Below are 19511 nucleotides of genomic sequence, written 5' to 3' on the forward strand. Positions count from 1 at the left end.
GCCGCCACATCGCGAAACTCCGTCGCGGGAGCCAGAAGTCTCCGTTCTGGCACTCCGCCGGGACGGGGAATTGGAGGAGATCATCACCGCCATCACCGCCAACGCCTCTCCATCAACCAGCCATGTTTCCCCCATCCATGTGTGAGTAATTCCCCCGCTGTAGGCCGAAGGGGATGGTAGGGATTGGATGAGATTGGTCATGTAATAGCATAAGATTGTTAGGGCATAGTGCCTAGTGTCCGTAGATGGTACTTTTATGATATTGTTGCAACTTGTTATGCTTAATGCTTGTCACTAGGGCCCGAGTGCCATGATCTCAGATCTGAACATGTTATTGTTTCATCATGATATTCATTGTTTATGGTCTTACCTGCAAGTTGTATACACATGTCGCTGTCCGGAACCAATGGCCCCGAAGTGACAGAAATCGGGACAACCGGAGGGAATGGTAGGGATGTGAGGATCACATGTGTTCACGGAGTGTTAATGCTTTGCTCCGGTACTCTATTAAAAGGAGTACCTTAATATCCAGTAGTTTCCCTTGAGGCCCGGCTGCCACCGGCTGGTAGGACAAAAGATGTTGTGCAAGTTTCTCATTGCGAGCACGTACGACTATAATTGGAACACATGCCTATTGATTGATTAGTACTTGGATACCGTTTTATTATTATCTCGCAAATGCCCCGCTATGATTGTTACATGAGTTTCTCTCATCCATGCAACGCCCGTTATCCGTCCCCGTGCCTACAGTATTTTAATCCTCGCTGTTTACTAAAATCACTACTGCTGTCTTTGTTACTCGCTCGTCGTTATTTCACTGCTCGCTACTGCTATAAAACTGTTACTACTGATAAACTCCTGCGAGAAAGTCTGTTTCCAGGTGCAGCTGAATTGACAACTCCGCTGTTAAGGCTTTCAAGTATTCTTTGTCTCCCCTTGTGTCGAATCAATAAATTGGGTAATACTTCCCTCGAAGACTATTGCGATCCCCTATACTTGTGGGTCATCATCCAGCTTCACGTCCATCTTGACGTCCGTCTTCATGTCCAGCTGCTCCTCTACTCCTCGTGCGATGCTCGTCTCCTCTTGATACCTGATGATACATAAGTAATAGGACTTAGGCAGCATAAAGTTCTCATCAATCAAAGTACCGTTTAGAAACAAGTTCACACGTTGTTTAAGTAGCTTCGCACGAGCCCTTGTAATTGGTCCAATCCGAACTTCATTGGACTTGAGCTTCACAGCAGGTTCATCTTCATTTATCAATGACGGAGGTAGTGGTGTAGTAGGGATGTCCTCATCACCCAAGGTCGGCGATGAGTAGGACTACATCAACCACGTTCTAGCGGAACGTTAACCGCTTTCGATCTACGAGGGTATGTCGCCGAAACCATCTCCAATATAACATTATTCTTAGATAGATCTAGCCACTCGGAGTACCCTAGTTAGACTTTTTGTTTTCTTCTGCGAATCCTAATATAAGCTTACGCAGTTACGTCACCTTTCTTAGTTCTAGATATGATCAAGACATAAAATGTTTTGTGGATAATTTCATGTGTGAAGCGGTTGAACGAAATGATGACGGAAGAGTAAGCTCTTGTAACAAAACAAATCATTTACTTTCTTGTACACTCCTTCCGGGAGTGATGTTTTGGCAAACGGGAGCATATGCTCCCTTTATTTTGAAATGCATGTTAGACACATTTTGAAATGTCAAAAAATCTGAAACAAAAAATTCACACGTACATCTTCACGTGCTACGTGCTCAAAAAGTCATTTCATGAAAAGTCGACTTGTCATGTGACGTGTGTAAAAAAGATAAAATTCAGTGAAAAAGGCTTATAACAAGATAATTTTTCTCTTTTGTACAAATACTACAAAAATATATTTTTTCCGCGAAACTTGAGGAACATTAATATATTATGGAGATGTTCATGTAGAATTTTTTTCTCAAATTTTTTTAACACTTCGGAATATGATATTTTGGTAGAGGGATCATATGTACCTGAGAGCCGAATTGAGTTTCTGACTCCTTCTTAACTAATAATAGGTTGGGGCAAAAAAGTTTACTCCTGTTAAGAAAAAAAAAGTCTAGACAGCTGTAGAATTTCAGGTTCCAAACTATTGTTATTAATGGGGGAAACTATACATTCATGCGTATCAGGGGCATATATAAACTTTGGAATGTGTAGGAGAGTATAAAAAGCACGAACACTCCCAAACATCAAGGAACAAGGACGCCTAGTAGCGCAAAAACGGAGTAGTTATGCCCCCCGGAAACAACATCATCTACTACAAGTCATGTACCATCCACAGTGACCGTTAATTTCACCAGTACGGGTTGCCGGAGGTCGTCCGGGACCTCTTGCTGCCTCCCAGCTCCGCCGCGTACACCCGCGGCACCCAGTGCTCCTGCGCCGTCCACGCAGCTGGGTAGCCGGCTTCGTGCAGCCCAACGTTCTGAGCGACTCCCTGCTCAAAAAGTCATTACCGAAGGCAAGTTAGTCACAGCTTCACATGTCTTAGCACTGTCAGATAATGTTTGCTGGTCTTTAGCACCACTCCTAAATGCATTTTCAGCTACTCTTCTTGATCTCGTGAGGTCGGACTGGTATCGAGCTTCGGAGGGTTAGTAGGATAATCAATAAAGCGGCGCATAGTTTAGCGCAGCTAGACAAGAGTGAGTGTGGCGTGTTAGACGCTGATGGACAGCGCTGTGTGGCTGTCCTAGTCGTCGAAGATTGTCTCAACAATGTTTTGCGTTCATTAATAAAACTCTGTGGTTTCCCAAAAGATAATTAAGATGATATGTGGGATCCTGCCAAAGTCTCACTAGTAGTTATTCTTGTCAATTCTAGTTGTAATTTTCATTTTGTATTTGGAAATCCTTAGATCAACTGTAAGTGGGATTTTTTTGGCGGGATCCCGCTTGCATCTCTAATAGGACCCCATATGTTACTCCTAAGTAATAAACTTGGCTTGTGTCCAAATTGGTGATCTAGGTGGGCCTCCAAAGATGTTGTCGTTACACCCTGGACCAGCGTGTCAGTGCAAGCTGCGAAACATGATCGTATAACTACAAACCATCCCCATAATGGAATGGTTGTACTGGGTGTCTGGGTGTGGTAATGTGGATGCAGACGTGACCGGAACGTGCCGCGTTTTTAGATTTCTCGATCCGGAACGCGCCAAGAATGCTCCCTCCTGATAGAGTACGATCTAAAGCGTTGATCTGCACCAACGATTCAGTGGCACCAACCTGATACGACGATCCGGCCGCCGAAGCAGCGGTGGCCGCTGTGGCGTCGTCGACGAGGAAGTCCTCGACGTGCCACCCTGGCAGCGTCTTGGTGAGGTACTCGGAGATGCTGCTGCCGCCGCTGCTGGCGCCGTGGCTTGGCGCCGGCCACGCCGCGTCGTCGTCGCCGCTGCAGCAGAGGCTGCTGCTGGTGTTCTCCTCCTCCTGAGACGGCGGCGCGGGGGAAGCGGCCGGCTCCGATGAGATCCGCACGCCAGTGAGCAGGTAGCGGGCGTGGCGCGTGGCGAGCTCGCTCGCCGTGTGCACCGCGGCGTCGCACTCCCGGCACAGGATCGCCCTGTCCTCCTTGCAGAACAGGAAGCCCCTCTTCTCCTGCAGCCCCGCGCGCACCAAGAAATTCATTAAGCTCCCGTCGGACCAGCACTACACTACACGATCGTCCCCAATCACACGGAAGCTGAAGCATGCGCTTTCTGACCTGGCAGATGTCGCAGAGCGGCGGCGGCGTCTGGGCCGCCGACGGAGACGACGAGGGGTGGAGCAGCGAGAAGCGGCGGTGCTTCCCGGCGAGCTTGTTGGCGCGGTGCACGCGGCGGTCGCAGGCGTCGCAGAGCGCGGCCTCGTCGGCGCAGCAGAACACGGAGGCAGCCTCCGCCGCGCACACGTCGCACTGCACCTTCATGGTGGATGGATGGACGCCTCGAAGATGTCTTCGTCTTCCTCCCTCTACCTCGATCGACGCAGGTCAATGGCCTGTACGTGCTGCAACTGTACACGGCTGGTACTCAGGGATGGACGGATGGGTATGACTAGCGAGCGGCGTGGAAGATGTTGGCGAGGGGCCGCGCGTTTATATACGGTCGCCGCGAGGCGATTTGTGCGTTAAGCGTAGGCGATTAAGTCAGACGAGGTCAGTCAAGTATACGTACTAGCTACTGTGCCGACCTGAAAAGGAACGTGGTTGGCGCTGCGTCTCGCTCGGCCGCGCCATATTTTGTCATGTGGGAGATTTTCATATGCTTTCTTCGTGATTATCACCCATGCGGGCTGCGGCGGCCATGTGCTAGACCCACGTAAGTTTTTCACGGTACGGACGTGGAAAGTTTCGAGTTGATTGAAAAGAACTCGATCGATATCGTCGTTTCTGGGCTGAACCCCATGCTACTCCTATTTCTGTGGTGACTTCTGGTGTTGACCGACGGGAGGAAGGTTACTGTTTCTGGCCATCTCCTTCTGGGGAGCTCTGCTAATTTATGGTGTCTAGCCACCCTTTGACAGATCTACGACCGGATGAGATCTATAGCTACGGCCTAAGGTATCTTAACGGAATCAAGTAGCATGCTGTTAGATGAGTCATTATGTACCTCTACAGTGAACAGTGGCATAGATGCTAGATCGTCAACAAAACGAGGGACAGTCTATCGTGTAAAAAGATTGTGTAATAAAAGTAAGAAAATCGACAATGACTGATGAAGGTTTCATCTTTCATGAAACCACATCTCCTGATATTTTTTTTTCACATAACCGCAACTCTTCGGACCATGAAAGTCCATCGTAGCAGGGATAATTGACAACATCTGTGATATATGGCCCCAAATGCCAGATCTGAGGAAAAACGACTCAACGGGAAATGAACTGTCACGCGCTCATTTTGACATGCCTAAACTATAACTAGCCTCACCTTACTTTAGAAGTTCGACTTTGCTTCTCCATTTCATGCTCAAACCCTGAGTTTGGTCAATGCATGTTTATGTAGCTCCCAAACGGTCTTTGCTCGTGATCGCTATCTGAATAGCGGACATCATACATAGATCAAAAACGATATCAATATCACTCATATTTGGGTGGACTACGTTGGTTACCCAAAATGCGTGGTGAAGTAAATTGTTTTATAAGAGTTGCGGATTTTTTTAATATTCATAGGGAACAAAATCAATTTGAACATGGACATGTCAAACATCGGATGTCTTGGTTACCAGTTGCTTACAGTTACATAGATGAGATTCTAGGAAACTATACTTGTTGATTTCAAAAATTCACATGTGAACCCAAGCTCATATGCTCCTTGCTCAAATAAAAAATTTACAAAAAAACAATTAAACCAATTTTTTTGACAAAAAACATGAAAATGGGTTCTAACCGCATGTAATATTTTGTAATTTTTAAAATTACAACATATCTGAATTTCTGAATTGCGTGAGGTTAGAAGACATGTAATATTTTGCAGTTTCTGAATTACAAAATCTATGAATTTCTGGGTTTTTGTATGCCGTTAGAACACACATTCATGTTCACTTTACAATTTTTCTGATTTTTTTTTCATTTTTTGCTATTTTTTTTATTCTACTATTCAGTTTTTTCTTTATGAAATGGATATTCTACTATCCAGACAGGTGCAAATGAACTATTCGTATATTTCATTTCTTTCACATCGTTTTATGGACGGAGTGAGTAATATTAGATTATCTAGACACATTTTAGTGTATAGATATAGTAAAAAAACAAATCTCCAACATCCCTTTATAAACGGATGGAGTAATATTGTTCCAGGACAAATAACATGTGTGTTATTCGTATATTGCCTATGTAACCGTTCGGTTGTTGATTGCAACGGAAGAACAACGAACGAATTTGAACTTTTCAGATTTATGGTGGATTTTTATCCATTGTTTTAACTAATATTCCCCACCCTACGAGGCTGAGGAAACACATGCCGGATTGGATCGTGATGATGGGCATGAAATGGGCAATCGCTGGGCAACACCGAGGACAGGCATAGCAGCATGGGCACCATCGATCTGCTAATAAAGACACACTTCAACTTGCATTCTTCCGGTGGTGCCATGAACCACCGTTCTGAATGTTATCGCTCCTCTGTCGGTACGGCATCACTGCCGCGCGCGCTAAACTGCAAAAGTAGAGTTCTCGAACGGGGAAAACGAGATTCGATTGCTATCTCTTCTGTATTTGCCATGCTAGCTAGACGACACATGACTGCTTTTCATCGGCAACTAGAGTACTGTAGTCGTAGTTATCTCTCCACGGTCGGCGTCTCTATTCCATGTACAGATGCTACGAGCAACGTACGTACGTGCGCTGGCTAACATGCAGCTACTCCTATTTTTTTTCTTCTCTTTCTTTGAAACGCGGCGACAAGCGTGCATGCATGCAGCTACTATAGCACTGCCATGATGTGCTGGCACCAGAAGTACGCCACGATTCATGAGACGGTCGACCATTTAACAATTTTGCATGGTAAATGAAGTTATCTTCAGCATAGAAGCTAAATCAGTTTCTCCATGCAAAAAAAGAATTCCGAAATAGGAAGTAGTGATCGTTTGGTTTTACCTAACTCTCCCGACCATATATACAACCTAGATTATTGAGGTCGAGTTTGAAAGTCTAGGTTGAGGAATCTTTTGTCACAATACATGTCTTTTTTCGAATTTATAAGTGGGACTAGCTGTGAAAACAAAAATCTGGTGACATGCATTTTCATGTTTGAGCACCACCACTGCTGCTGCTGAACATGGAATAGATAAGCAATTAATTTAATCTGAATAAACAGTAGACTTCGCATGATTATTAAAAAGAAGTAAACTAAACATGCGAACTAGTACATTAGATGAAGAGATCACACCTAAGCATGATAAATAGATCACATCTATTCCGATTGCTAGAATATGAAACTCTAGCAAGATCCCAAAGAGAAAAGACAAGATCACATACATGTAGCCGGTGTAGCGGTGGCGGCGACATTCGCATCGATGTTGTAACCCATGTTGCCAAAGAAGTTGTCGATGTCTAGGAAGAACTCATCGCTTGGGAAGGAATCCTCAGACGACCTGGTGTTGCCAGTAATCGCACTACAACGCTGCCCAAAAATCTGATCTTCCCTCACGTTTTACGAGAAGCGGGGTTCCAGGGACCTACTATCCTGTCCTTCGGTGAATGCCGGAATATGAGATGGAAAGACTTGGGCGGGGGCGCAAAGTTCTGGCGGCATGCATTCACATATGTCGTGTACCAACTAGGTTTGCACCAGTTATATTGCCCATGTCTGGTAAGACCTGAGTGGGATGTAGCCCATGTTCGAGTCAACATAGCTCACGATTCAGCTACTATAGCAATATCATGATGTGTTGGTATGAGCAATACGCAACGGTTCTTGAGACATTTGACATTTACGTGAAGTGAAAATGAAAGTCTGCTAGCTGAAATGCATGCTTCATGTTTGAGCACTACTGCCGAAGATGACGCACTCTAGCTAACAAGCAAATCCAAATCATGGAGTCCCTGTTTCTTACGCTAAAAGCTACTTGACCCACTTGTTACAAATGAGATCGGGAGGCTGATTTAAGGCGGGGCGCTGTCGATCGGTTAGACTCCAGAAGAACTCTAAACAATGCTAGCACTTGGCAATAATGCAAGAGCAAGGGGGATCCACCAAATCGCGGCCGGGGATCTGCGCGCGTAGTCGCGCGCCCAGAAAAGGAGAAAAAGTGCATCCAAAAGGTCATTTTTGGCCGCATTAGCGTCGCTTTGGGCCGCCCGGCTGGCACTGGGGGCATGGGCAGGTGCGAGGTCAGCAACGCGGAACGGCCGCGCCTCGCTTGTCCAGCTACAACGCGGGGCAGCAAAATTGTTCTTCTTTTTTCGAGGGAAAGGATATGCAAGTTGATGGCTTAATCTGTCTCCTGATCGGTTGGCTACAAGAGCCCATAACAGATTGTTTTTCGCATATGTCTTCCACGTTCCAACTCCGAACATGAACTTGATCCGAAAGTCAAATGTAATTTTTTATTTTAGTAAGGGTGTAATGGTTGGACATACTTTTCTTTCGAAATGACAGTTGGGTATATACTTATATCCGCATTATTAATTTCTTACCGCTCGTTTCTGTTTATACCGGTACACTTATGGTGTGAGTTCTTTATGCTTGGTTGCGTACGTGCATCCTTGTATGTCGAGATCGAGGACTATAACTTTTACCAGCCGTCTCGTCTTAATTTAGCAGTATGATTATCGAAAACATGCACTATAAGAGAAATATATGACTGAAGTAGGAGCTAATACACGACACGAGATACCCTTCCAATGTAGGTCGCTGACTTCAGTGCAGATCAAGGGTTATTGCCGGGATGCTAAATTTTGCCGTGGCAAACTCAACTTTCAAAACGGACACCACTAGTTTGAAAAATAAGTTGAAATTATATCACAATTACATATCAAATAGGGTTTTGTAATGCTAAGAAGCTTTCATACATCGTATATATATGTAACTCCACTGCAGTTTTTTGAGGGGTTCCATGGCACCCTTCAATCCTTAGACCCGCCTATGTTTCAATGCTTTTTTCTTCTAGTTTGATCATCTGTTTGTTTTTTGTTTTGTTTAAACAGCCGTTGGATTCCATTTGCATGAGGAACTTGTGAACTGAATAATGACATTGTTTAGCCAAAGAATAAACTATATGCTTATAAACTCATCTCATCCTCACATACCACTAAATTATGTGGAAATTACATTTATTTAGCTATTCCTACGTGTGCTTTGAGACACAATCATCCGCACATATATTAGTCACATTTTATTTGTGTGGCCATGGTTTATATGTATCTACTTCTGTGTATATCCACAACATGGCTTTCAAGGATTACACGGTGTCGAACTTCCTTAAAGCCTTCTTGTTCGTTATGTTTAAGTGTACCTGAAATAACACAAGATCAGCTCTACAGTCATATATTAGAAAAAATGACGCTAAAATGTTCCTACTGACTTGGAGATTTTTCATTTTCAGTTTCCTTCTCATATATACAAATTGTGCGATGTATATTTTACTCAACACCAAAGTTTTGCATTCCATAAAGTCTTTAGGTGTCATAGCAGGTAAGAATCATTATGCTTCAACCACACCTAGTTGGTGGGTATGTTGGAGATCGGGAAAATCGTTTATATAAATTTTGTATCGCGTGTATATATGTCATTTTGGTGTTAGAGTTATATATGTTCTCTTGGAAAATGGAAGATGCATTGCATCTAGTTTCTACATCATGGCCCAGAGTTTCATATCTTAAAGTAATGTTCACTGGCAATGAAGAATCGCTTTATTTCTACCCTACTTTGTGTGCACGTTGGAGAGAAGGAAAATTCAGCGTGGTGATTGTATAATTGCACTAAGAGCATTTCACGGATGCTAGCATTTATTCGCAAACAACTTGAGCATGACACAACATAGGGCATGTTCAACAATGTTTACACCAGAATTGGTAGAATTTGTCGTGTGCTAGGATTCTTGGTGGAATACCAAAAAATGAAGGAAGCCAGAAAGATGGTAAAGTATGGGGACAAACAAAGAACCTCTACACAAGCTCCAAGATTAAAAGAGAGCAAGCTTCTCGTATATTCTCTCACCTTCTATTGTCTAGTGTAAGATACATTTAGGGCTCCTTTGATTTGCGGAAACATAGAGGAAAAAGTAGAGAGGAAAAAAGTAGAGGATTAGAAAATTTTCCAGAGATGCAATTATTTACTCCTTTTATTCGTAGGAATAGTGGAAGGAGAAATAAGAGATTTTTTTTCCCTCTGGGTCTCCGTTTTAAGGCAAAATATAGAGAAAAACAAAATCCACTTGTACCTCTTCTTCAGTTCCTATGCAGAAGGAACGAGGACCGGGTTACACCTGTCATCCTTTCATGTTCCTCTACCTATCTTATTCATTTGATTTTCCTATGATGTGAATCAAAGAAGGCTTCAATGGAGAAGAACTACCCATAGTTTCTTTATCCCATGATGGCATATTGGTAATTACTCTCTCCTTCCGAAATATTATGTTGTATATAGTTAGAGCATCTCCAGTCGCGTCTCCCAAAGGGATTTGGGGCGTGCCGGACAAAAAAACGTTCCCAGCCACATCCCCCAAAGCCGATTTTTGTCCGCCCCCCCCCCCCACCGATACGGTGTCCGGCGCCCCGAGGCTGTCCCTGACCCACAGGGGACGCACCGGGGACGCCGGACGCACCGAAAAGTGAGGCGGGCTCCCACATGTCGGCGACTATTTCCATTAACCGTTGGTTCGTGCCTTTTTTCTCGTCGATCCTTCCCTCCCGCGCCTCTCACCCCTCCGCCGCCGCTGGATTTGCCGGCCGCTCCGACGACTGATCTCTTCTGAGAGTCGGCACCGTCGTCGCGGCTGGCACTCTCGCCGGTCGTCCTGCCGCCGCCGCCTCGCCTGCGCGTCCCAGAACGCGGCGTCAAATCCGCCCCACCTCCGCGCACACAAGGTGCTCGATGACTTGCCAGGTACGCGCGATTGGGCGCTGTTCGTTGCATCGTCTGCCGCGGCGCAATTTTAACCATTGATTTTGCTTTAGACATGGATAGCGACGACGAGATGATTGCCCTACTGCTGGAGGACGAGCAAGCCTTCGACGACGATCTTCGGAAGCATTTGCTGATCATCGCGGCCCTCCAGGACGTGCTTAACGCCGAGGCGGAGAAGAGGAAGAGGCCGCGCCGCGGAGGATCAAGGCCGGGGAGAAAGAAGTCGAAGCCCCGGCAGAGGATGGATGGGCATACCATGCTGCACAACGACTACTTCGCAGATGACGCAACACATGCCGACAATTTTCGTCGCCGGTATAGGATAAGCAAGGGTTTGTTCATGAATATCCTCCACGGCATTCGAGAGTTCGACCCCTTGATGTCTACGGGAGCTTCTATTCTTGTAGACAGTGTTGGGCCTCCAAGAGCAGAGGTTTGTAGAACAGCAGCAAGTTTCCCTTAAGTGGATACCCAAGGTTTATCGAACTCAGGGAGGAAGAGGTCAAAGATATCCCTCTCATGCAACCCCGCAACCACAAAGCAAGAAGTCTCTTGTGTCCCCAACACACCTAATAGGTGCACTAGTTCGGCGAAGAGATAGTGAAATACAGGTGGTATGAATAAGCAGTAGCAACGGCACCGGAAAAGTGCTTTGCCCGAGACGATAGAACAAGCAGTAGTAACGCAACAGTAGTAACGCAGCAAAACAGTAAACAAGCAGCAACAGCAGTATTTAGGAACAAGGCCTAGGGATTAGACTTTCACTAGTGGACACTCTCAACATTGATCACATAACAGAATAGATAAATGCATACTCTACACTTTTGTTGGATGATGAACACATTGCGTAGGATTACACGAACCCTCAATGCCGGAGTTAACAAGCTCCACAATAATGCTCATGTTTAAGTAACCTTATAGTGTAAGATAGATCAATAGACTAAACCAAGTACTAGCATAGCATGCACACTCGTCACCTTCATGCATATGTAGGAGGAATAGATCACATCAATATTATCATAGCAATAGTTAACTTCGCAATCTACAAGAGATCATGATCATAGCATAAACCAAGTACAAACACGGTGCACACACTGTCACCTTTGCACACGTGCAGGAGGAATAAACTACTTTAATAACAAATCACTAGAGTAGCACATAGATAAATTGTGATAGAAAACATATTGCAATCATAAAGAGATATAAATAACCACTTCACTACGCCATTCAACAGTGAATAAGTATTCTGTGAAATATGGCCTAAGAGACCCACACGGTGCACACACTGTCACCTTTACACACGTGGGACAAGGAGTCTCCGGAGATCACATAAGTAAAACTCACTTGACTAGCATAATGACATCTAGATTACAAGCATCATCATATGAATCTCAATCATGTAAGGCAGCTCATGAGATTATTGTATTGAAGCACATAGGAGAGAGATGAACCACATAGCTACCGGTACAGCCCCGAGCCTCGATGGAGAACTACTCCCTCCTCATGGGAGCAGCAGCGGTGATGAAGATGGCGGTGGAGATGGCAGCGGTGTCGATGGAGAAGCCTTCCGGGGCACTTCCCCGCTCCGGCAGGGTGCCGGAACAGAGACTCCTGTCCCCCGCATCTTGGCTTCGCGATGGCGGCGGCTCCGGAAGGTTTTCGTGGTTTTCGTCGAACGCCCCGAGGTTTTTAGGTCGTGGGCTTTATATAGGCGGAGAGGCGGCGCAGAGGGCTTCCGGGGGGCCCACACCCTAGGGGGCGCCCCCCTTGGCCGCGCCGGGGTGTGGTGTGGTGGCCCTGCCCCCTTCTCCGGCGGTTCTCGTGTGTTCCGGATGCTTCCGGGTAAAATAGGAACCCGGGCGTTGATTTCGTCCGATTCCGAGAATATTTCGTTACTAGGATTTCGAAACCAAAAACAGCAGTAAAACGAGAACCGGCACTTCGGCATCTTGTTAATAGGTTAGTTCCGTAAAATGCACGAATATGACATAAAGTGTGCATATAACATGTAGATAACATCAATAATGTGGCATGGAACACAAGAAATTATCGATACGTTGGAGACGTATCAGCATCCCCAAGCTTAGTTCCGCTCGTCCCGAGCAGGTAAAACGATAACAAAGATAATTTCGGAGTGACATGCCATCATAAACTTGATCATACTATTTGTAAAGCATATGTAGTGAATGCAGCGATCAAAACAATGTATATGACATGGGTAAACAACTGAATCATAAAGCAAAGACTTTTCATGAATAGCACTTCAAGACAAGCATCAATAAGTCTTGCATAAGAGTTAACTCATAAAGTAATAATTCAAAGTAAAGGTATTGAAGCAACACAAAAGAAGATTAAGTTTCAGCGGTTGCTTTCAACTTGTAACATGTATATCTCATGGATATTGTCAACATAGAGTAATATAATAAGTGCAATAAGCAAGTATGTAGGAATCAATGCACAGCTCACACAAGTGTTTGCTTCTTGAGGTGGAGAGAAATAGGTGAACTGACTCAACATTGAAAGTAAAAGAATGGTCCTCATAGAGGAAAAGCATCGATTGCTATATTTGTGCTAGAGCTTTGATTTTGAAAACATGAAACAATTTTGTCAACGGTAGTAATAAAGCATATGCATCATGTAAATTATATCTTATAAGTTGCAAGCCTCATGCATAGTGTACCAATAGTGCCCGCACCTTGTCCTAATTAGCTTGGACTACCCGGATTATCACCGCAATACATATGCTTTAACCAAGTTTCACAAAGGGGTACCTCTATGCCGCCCGTACAAAGGTCTAAGGAGAAAGCTCGCATTTGGATTTCTCGCTTTTGATTATTCTCAACTTAGACATCCATACCGGGACAACATAGACAACAGATAATGGACTCCTCTTTTAATGCTTTAAGCATTTGACAACAATTAATTCTTTTCTCATTAGAGACTTGAGGATATTTGTCCAAAACTGAAACTTCCACCATGAATCATGGCTTTAGTTAGCGGCCCAATGTTCTTCTCTCACAATATGCATGCTCAAACCATTCAACTCAGTGTAGATCGCCCATACTTCGTACAAGACGAACATGCATAGCAACTCACATGACATTCAACAATGAGTTGATGGCGTTCCCCGATAAACATGGTTATCGCACAACAAGCAACTTAATAAGAGATAAAGTGCATAATTACATATTCAATACCACAATAGTTTTTAAGCTATTTGTCCCATGAGCTATATATTGCAAAGGTGAATGATGGAATTTTAAAGGTAGCACTCAAGCAATTTACTTTGGAATGGCGGGAAAATACCATGTAGTATAGGTAGATATGGTGGACACAAATGGCATAGTGGTTGGCTCAAGTATTTTGGATGCATGAGAAGTGTTCCCTCTCGATACAAGGTTTAGGCTAGCAAGGCTTATTTGAAACAAACACAAGGATGAATTGGTGCAGCAAAACTCACATAAAAGACATATTGAAAACATTATAAGACTCTACACCGTCTTCCTTGTTGTTCAAAACTCAATACTAGAAATTATCTAGACTTTAGAGAGACCAATTATGCAAACCAAATTTTAGCATGCTCTATGTATTCTTCACTAATAGGTGCAAAGTATATGATGCAAGAGCTTAAACATGAGCACAACAATTGCCAAGTATCACATTACCCAAGACATTATAGCAATTACTACATGTATCATTTTCCAATTCCAACCATATAACAATTTAACGAAGAGGAAACTTCGCCATGAATACTATGAGTAGAGCCTAAGAACACATGTGTTCATATGCAACCAGCGGAGCGTGTCTCTCTCCCACACAAGCATGAATGCTAGATCCAATTTATTCAAACAAAACAAAAACAAAAACAAACACGACGCTCCAAGCAAAGTACATAAGATGTGGCCGAATAAAAATATAGTTTCAAGAGAAGGAACCCGATAATTTATCGATGAAGAAGGGGATGCCTTGGGCATCCCCAAGCTTAGACGCTTGAGTCTTCTTGATATATGCAGGGATGAACCACCGGGGCATCCCCAAGCTTAGACTTTTCACTCTTCTTGATCGTAGTATATCATCCTCCTCTCTTGACCCTTGAAAACTTCCTCCACACCAAACTCGAAACAACTCATTAGAGGGTTAGTGGACAATAAAAATTAACATGTTCAGAGGTGACACAATCATTCTTAACACTTCTGGACATTGCATAAAGCTACTGGACATTAATGGATCAAAGAAATTCATCCAACATAGCAAAAGAGGCAATGCGAAATAAAAGGCAGAATCTGTCAAAACAGAACAGTCCGTAAAGATGGATTTTATTAGGCCACCAGACTTGCTCAAATGGAAAAACTCAAAACTAATGAAAGTTGCGTACATATCTGAGGATCACTCACGTAAATTGGCATAATTTTCTGAGTTACCTACAGAGAATTAGACCCAGATTCGTGACAGACAAGAAATGCTGTTTCTGCGCAGCAATCCAAATCTAGCACTCAACTTTACCATCAGAGACTTTACTTGGCACAACAAAACATAAAACTAAGATAAGGAGAGGTTGCTACAGTAGTAAACAACTTCCAAGACTCAAATATAAAACAAAGTACTGTAGCAAAATAACACATGGGTTATCTCCCAAGAAGTTCTTTCTTTTTAGCCATTAAGATGGGCTCAGCAGTTTTAATGATGCACTCGCAAGAAATAGTATTTGAAGCAAAAGAGAGCATCAAGAGGCAAATTCAAAACACAGTTAAGCCTAACATGCTTCCTATGCAAAGGAACCTTGTGAATAAACAAGTTCATGAAGAGCAAAGTAACAAGCATAGGAAGATAAAACAAGTGTAGCTTCAAAAATTTCAGCACATAGAGAGGCATTTTAGTAACATGAAAATTTCCACAACCATATTTACCTCTCTCATAATAACTTTCAGTAGCATCATGAGCAAACTCAACAATATAACTATCACATAAAGCATTCTTATCATGAGTCTCATGCATAAAATTATTACTCTCCACATAGGCATAATCAATTTTATTAGTTGTAGTGGGAGCAAATTCAACAAAGTAGCTATCATTATTATTCTCATAAAGTGTAGGAGGCATAGTATAATCACAACAAAATTTACTCTCCATAGTAGGTGGCACAAGACCACTATCATTATCATCATCAGAAATAGGAGGCAAAGTATCATCAAAGAAAATTTTCTCCTCAATGCTTGGGCGACTAAAAATATCATGAAAACCAGCTTCCCCAAGCTTAGAACTTTCTATATTATTGTCAACAATGGTGTTCAAAGCGTTCATACTAATATTACTACCAAGCATGCAAATAAGATTCCATAGGTTTTTTAATTTTCGCATCAAACAATCCATGTTTTAAATCAGGAAATAGAATAAGAAGCTCATTGTTGTCCATTATGCCAAACTAGTGTAAACAAGAAACAAAAAGATGCAATTGCAGGATCTAAAGGAAATAGCTTCGAGCACACACACAACGGCGCCGTAAAAATACTTTACCCGAGACCGTAGTATGAGAGCCTTTTACCTTTCCTCCCCGGCAACGGCGCCGTAAAAGTGCTTGATGTCTACGGGAGCTTCTATTCTTGTAGACAGGTGTTGGGCCTCCAAGAGCAGAGGTTTGTAGAACAGCAAGCAAGTTTCCCTTAAGTGGATACCCAAGGTTTATCGAACTCAGGGAGGAAGAGGTCAAAGATATCCCTCTCATGCAACCCTGCAACCACAAAGCAAGAAGTCTCTTGTGTCCCCAACACACCTAATAGGTGCACTAGTTCGGCGAAGAGATAGTGAAATACAGGTGGTATGAATAAGCAGTAGCAACGGCACCTGAAAAGTGCTTTGCCCAGGACAGTAAACAAGCAGTAGTAACGCAGCAGTAGTAACGCAGCAAAACAGTAAACAAGCAGCAACATCAGTATTTAGGAACAAGGCCTAGGGATTAGACTTTCACTAGTGGACACTCTCAACATTGATCACATAATAGAATAGATAAATGCATACTCTACACTTTTGTTGGATGATGAACACATTGCGTAGGATTACACGAACCCTCAATGCCGGAGTTAACAAGCTCCACAATAATGCTCATGTTTAAGTAACCTTATAGTGTAAGATAGATCAATAGACTAAACCAAGTACTAGCATAGCATGCACACTCGTCACCTTCATGCATATGTAGGAGGAATAGATCACATCAATATTATCATAGCAATAGTTAACTTCGCAATCTACAAGAGATCATGATCATAGCATAAACCAAGTACTAACACGGTGCACACACTGTCACCTTTGCACACGTGCAGGAGGAATAAACTACTTTAATAACAAATCACTAGAGTAGCACATAGATAAATTGTGATACAAAACATATTGCAATCATAAAGAGATATAAATAAGCACTTCACTACGCCATTCAACAGATGAATAAGTATTCCGTGAAATATGGCCTAAGAGACCCACACGGTGCACACACTCGTCACCTTTACACACGTGGGACAAGGAGTCTCCGGAGATCACATAAGTAAAACTCACTTGACTAGCATAATGACATCTAGATTACAAGCATCATCATATGAATCTCAATCATGTAAGGCAGCTCATGAGATTATTGTATTGAAGCACATAGGAGAGAGATGAACCACATAGCTACCGGTACAGCCCCGAGCCTCGATGGAGAACTACTCCCTCCTCATGGGAGCAGCAGCGGTGATGAAGATGGCGGTGGAGATGGCAGCGGTGTCGATGGAGAAGCCTTCCGGGGGCACTTCCCCGCTCCGGCAGGGTGCCGGAACAGAGACTCCCGTCCCCCGCATCTTGGCTTCGCGATGGCGGCGGCTCGGGAAGGTTTTCGTGGTTTTCGTCGAACGCCCCGAGGTTTTTAGGTCGTGGGCTTTATATAGGCGGAGAGGCGGCGCAGGAGGGCTTCGGGGGGCCCACACCCTAGGGGGCGCGCCCCCCTTGGCCGCGCCGGGGTGTGGTGTGGTGGCCCTGCCCCCTTCTCCGGCGGTTCTCGTGTGTTCTGGATGCTTCCGGGTAAAATAGGAACCCGGGCGTTGATTTCGTCCGATTCCGAGAATATTTCGTTACTAGGATTTCTGAAACCAAAAACAGCAGTAAAACAGGAACCGGCACTTCGGCATCTTGTTAATAGGTTAGTTCCAGAAAATGCACGAATATGACATAAAGTGTGCATATAACATGTAGATAACATCAATAATGTGGCATGGAACACAAGAAATTATCGATACGTTGGAGACGTATCACCCCTACTTCAAGCTCAAGCACGACGCTGTAGGCGATGTCGAGTTCTCATCGATTCAGAAGTGCACCGCCGCCGTGAGGAAGCTTGAATACGGAGCACCTGTCGATTGAGTGTCAAGGCCCTTTTGCGGAGGTTGATCATGAGTTGCCTACAGATTTTGCTGATTTCCTAGCCATGCACGCAGAGATCCGTGATAATAATATTCACGATCAACTTAAAACTGATCTCATTGAGCATCGGTGGACGATCAAAGGAAATGCCGCGGCATATTGATCTAGCCCTATTTATTTGTTGTTTTACTATTCGTTATATTTTAATTTGAAAACAATCTCCGCAAACATATTTATTTGTATACCATATTTAATAAATGGTTGTGTTTTCAAAAACCCTTATTTAATGTTTGGGGGCGGCGTTTGGGGGACGCGACTGGGGAACGACGTCCCCCAAACGTGGCACGAATAAAACACGTCCCCCAAACGCTCGATCCGGCGCGGTTTGGGGGACGGTTTGGGGACGCGACTGGAGATGCTCTTACTCCGTGAAATTTCACCAAAGAAATATAGAAATAATATCAACACATGCAACACTAGATTAAAAAAAATGAAGGGGAAAAACAAACTCAGCCAACAGTAGCATTGAAAGGGGAAAGCCACCACTCAAGCAAGTCAAAGGCATACCTTGCGTTTTATTCTGATAAAGCAGAGCATTGCGGCACACAAGACCAAGCATGCTTGCTCCATTGGTTATCTAGATGCCCCTCGCTTATCTGGACCAGCAAGACAACTCTAGAAAACGCGCGTGTCGTAAACAAAGAGCGCGTCTCCCGAACCGTCCCCAAACAGCGTCGGATCGAGTGTTTGAAGGATGTGTTTTGTTCGTGCCGTGTTTGGGGGACGTCACTCACCAGTTCCGTCCCCCAAACAAAATTTTGGAAATTTTAAACTTGTGCGAGATTCGTTTAAATTCATCCAAACTAGGTATATACTACATAGATTCGAACGAGATTCGACTAAATTTAAAGTAAACCTAATCTAGAAGTACTTGCGGCGGCCGGAGGCGTCGTAGTACTGGTGGAAGTTATACATGTCGTCGGTGACGACCTCCTGCTTGACGCGCTCATCGAGCTCGTCGACGGGCTCGTCCTTCACCAGGCCGCTTGGTCCTGCCTCGCCGTCGTCGGTGAGGTCCACGAGCGGCTTGCCGGAGTCGCGGATGAACATGGTGATAGCCGTCTCGACGTCGCCCCTCCAAGCGTCCTTGTTGTTGAGCGACGCCAAGAACGCCGGTCGCAGCCCTGGGCAGTCCTCGGGGTCGTCGCTGCTGGCGATGAGGCGCTGCTGCCGCTCGTACTCCGCGAGCAGCGCCGCCTGCGACGCTTCCTCCGGCTCCTCCTTCACCTCCGGCTTCGGGATGAGGAGGGCGCCGCCGCGCCTCTCTTGCTACCGCCGGCTGCCGCTGCCGCCGCGCATCGGATTGACGGGCGTCGCCGGATCCTCCTTCACGCGATTGGGGACAGTATAGGGCGCCGAGCGGTACGACGAGGACGGCGTCGATGGGAACCCCAAGAGGAAGGTATGATGCGCACGGCAGCAAGTTTTCCTCGAGAAAGAAACCAAGGTTTATCGAACCAGGAGGAGCCAAGAAGCACGTTGAAG

General features: G+C 44.5%; 1 protein-coding gene across 1 annotated transcript; it reads right to left on the bottom strand.

Moving 5' to 3' along the window:
• Positions 1-2211: 2211 nt before the first annotated feature.
• Positions 2212-3941, bottom strand: LOC124687487 (B-box zinc finger protein 20-like). Its single transcript, XM_047221267.1, has 3 exons — positions 3738-3941; positions 3260-3631; positions 2212-2472 (listed from the first exon to the last, which is right to left on the bottom strand). Exons 1-3 carry the CDS (start codon positions 3939-3941, stop codon positions 2329-2331), a joined length of 720 nt encoding a protein of 239 aa, XP_047077223.1. The 3' UTR covers positions 2212-2328.
• Between the last annotated feature and the right edge of the window lie 15570 nt (positions 3942-19511).

The sequence above is a fragment of the Lolium rigidum genome, chromosome 2 (genome assembly GCF_022539505.1).
Source record: "Lolium rigidum isolate FL_2022 chromosome 2, APGP_CSIRO_Lrig_0.1, whole genome shotgun sequence".
Classification (NCBI taxonomy): Eukaryota; Viridiplantae; Streptophyta; class Magnoliopsida; order Poales; family Poaceae; genus Lolium; species Lolium rigidum.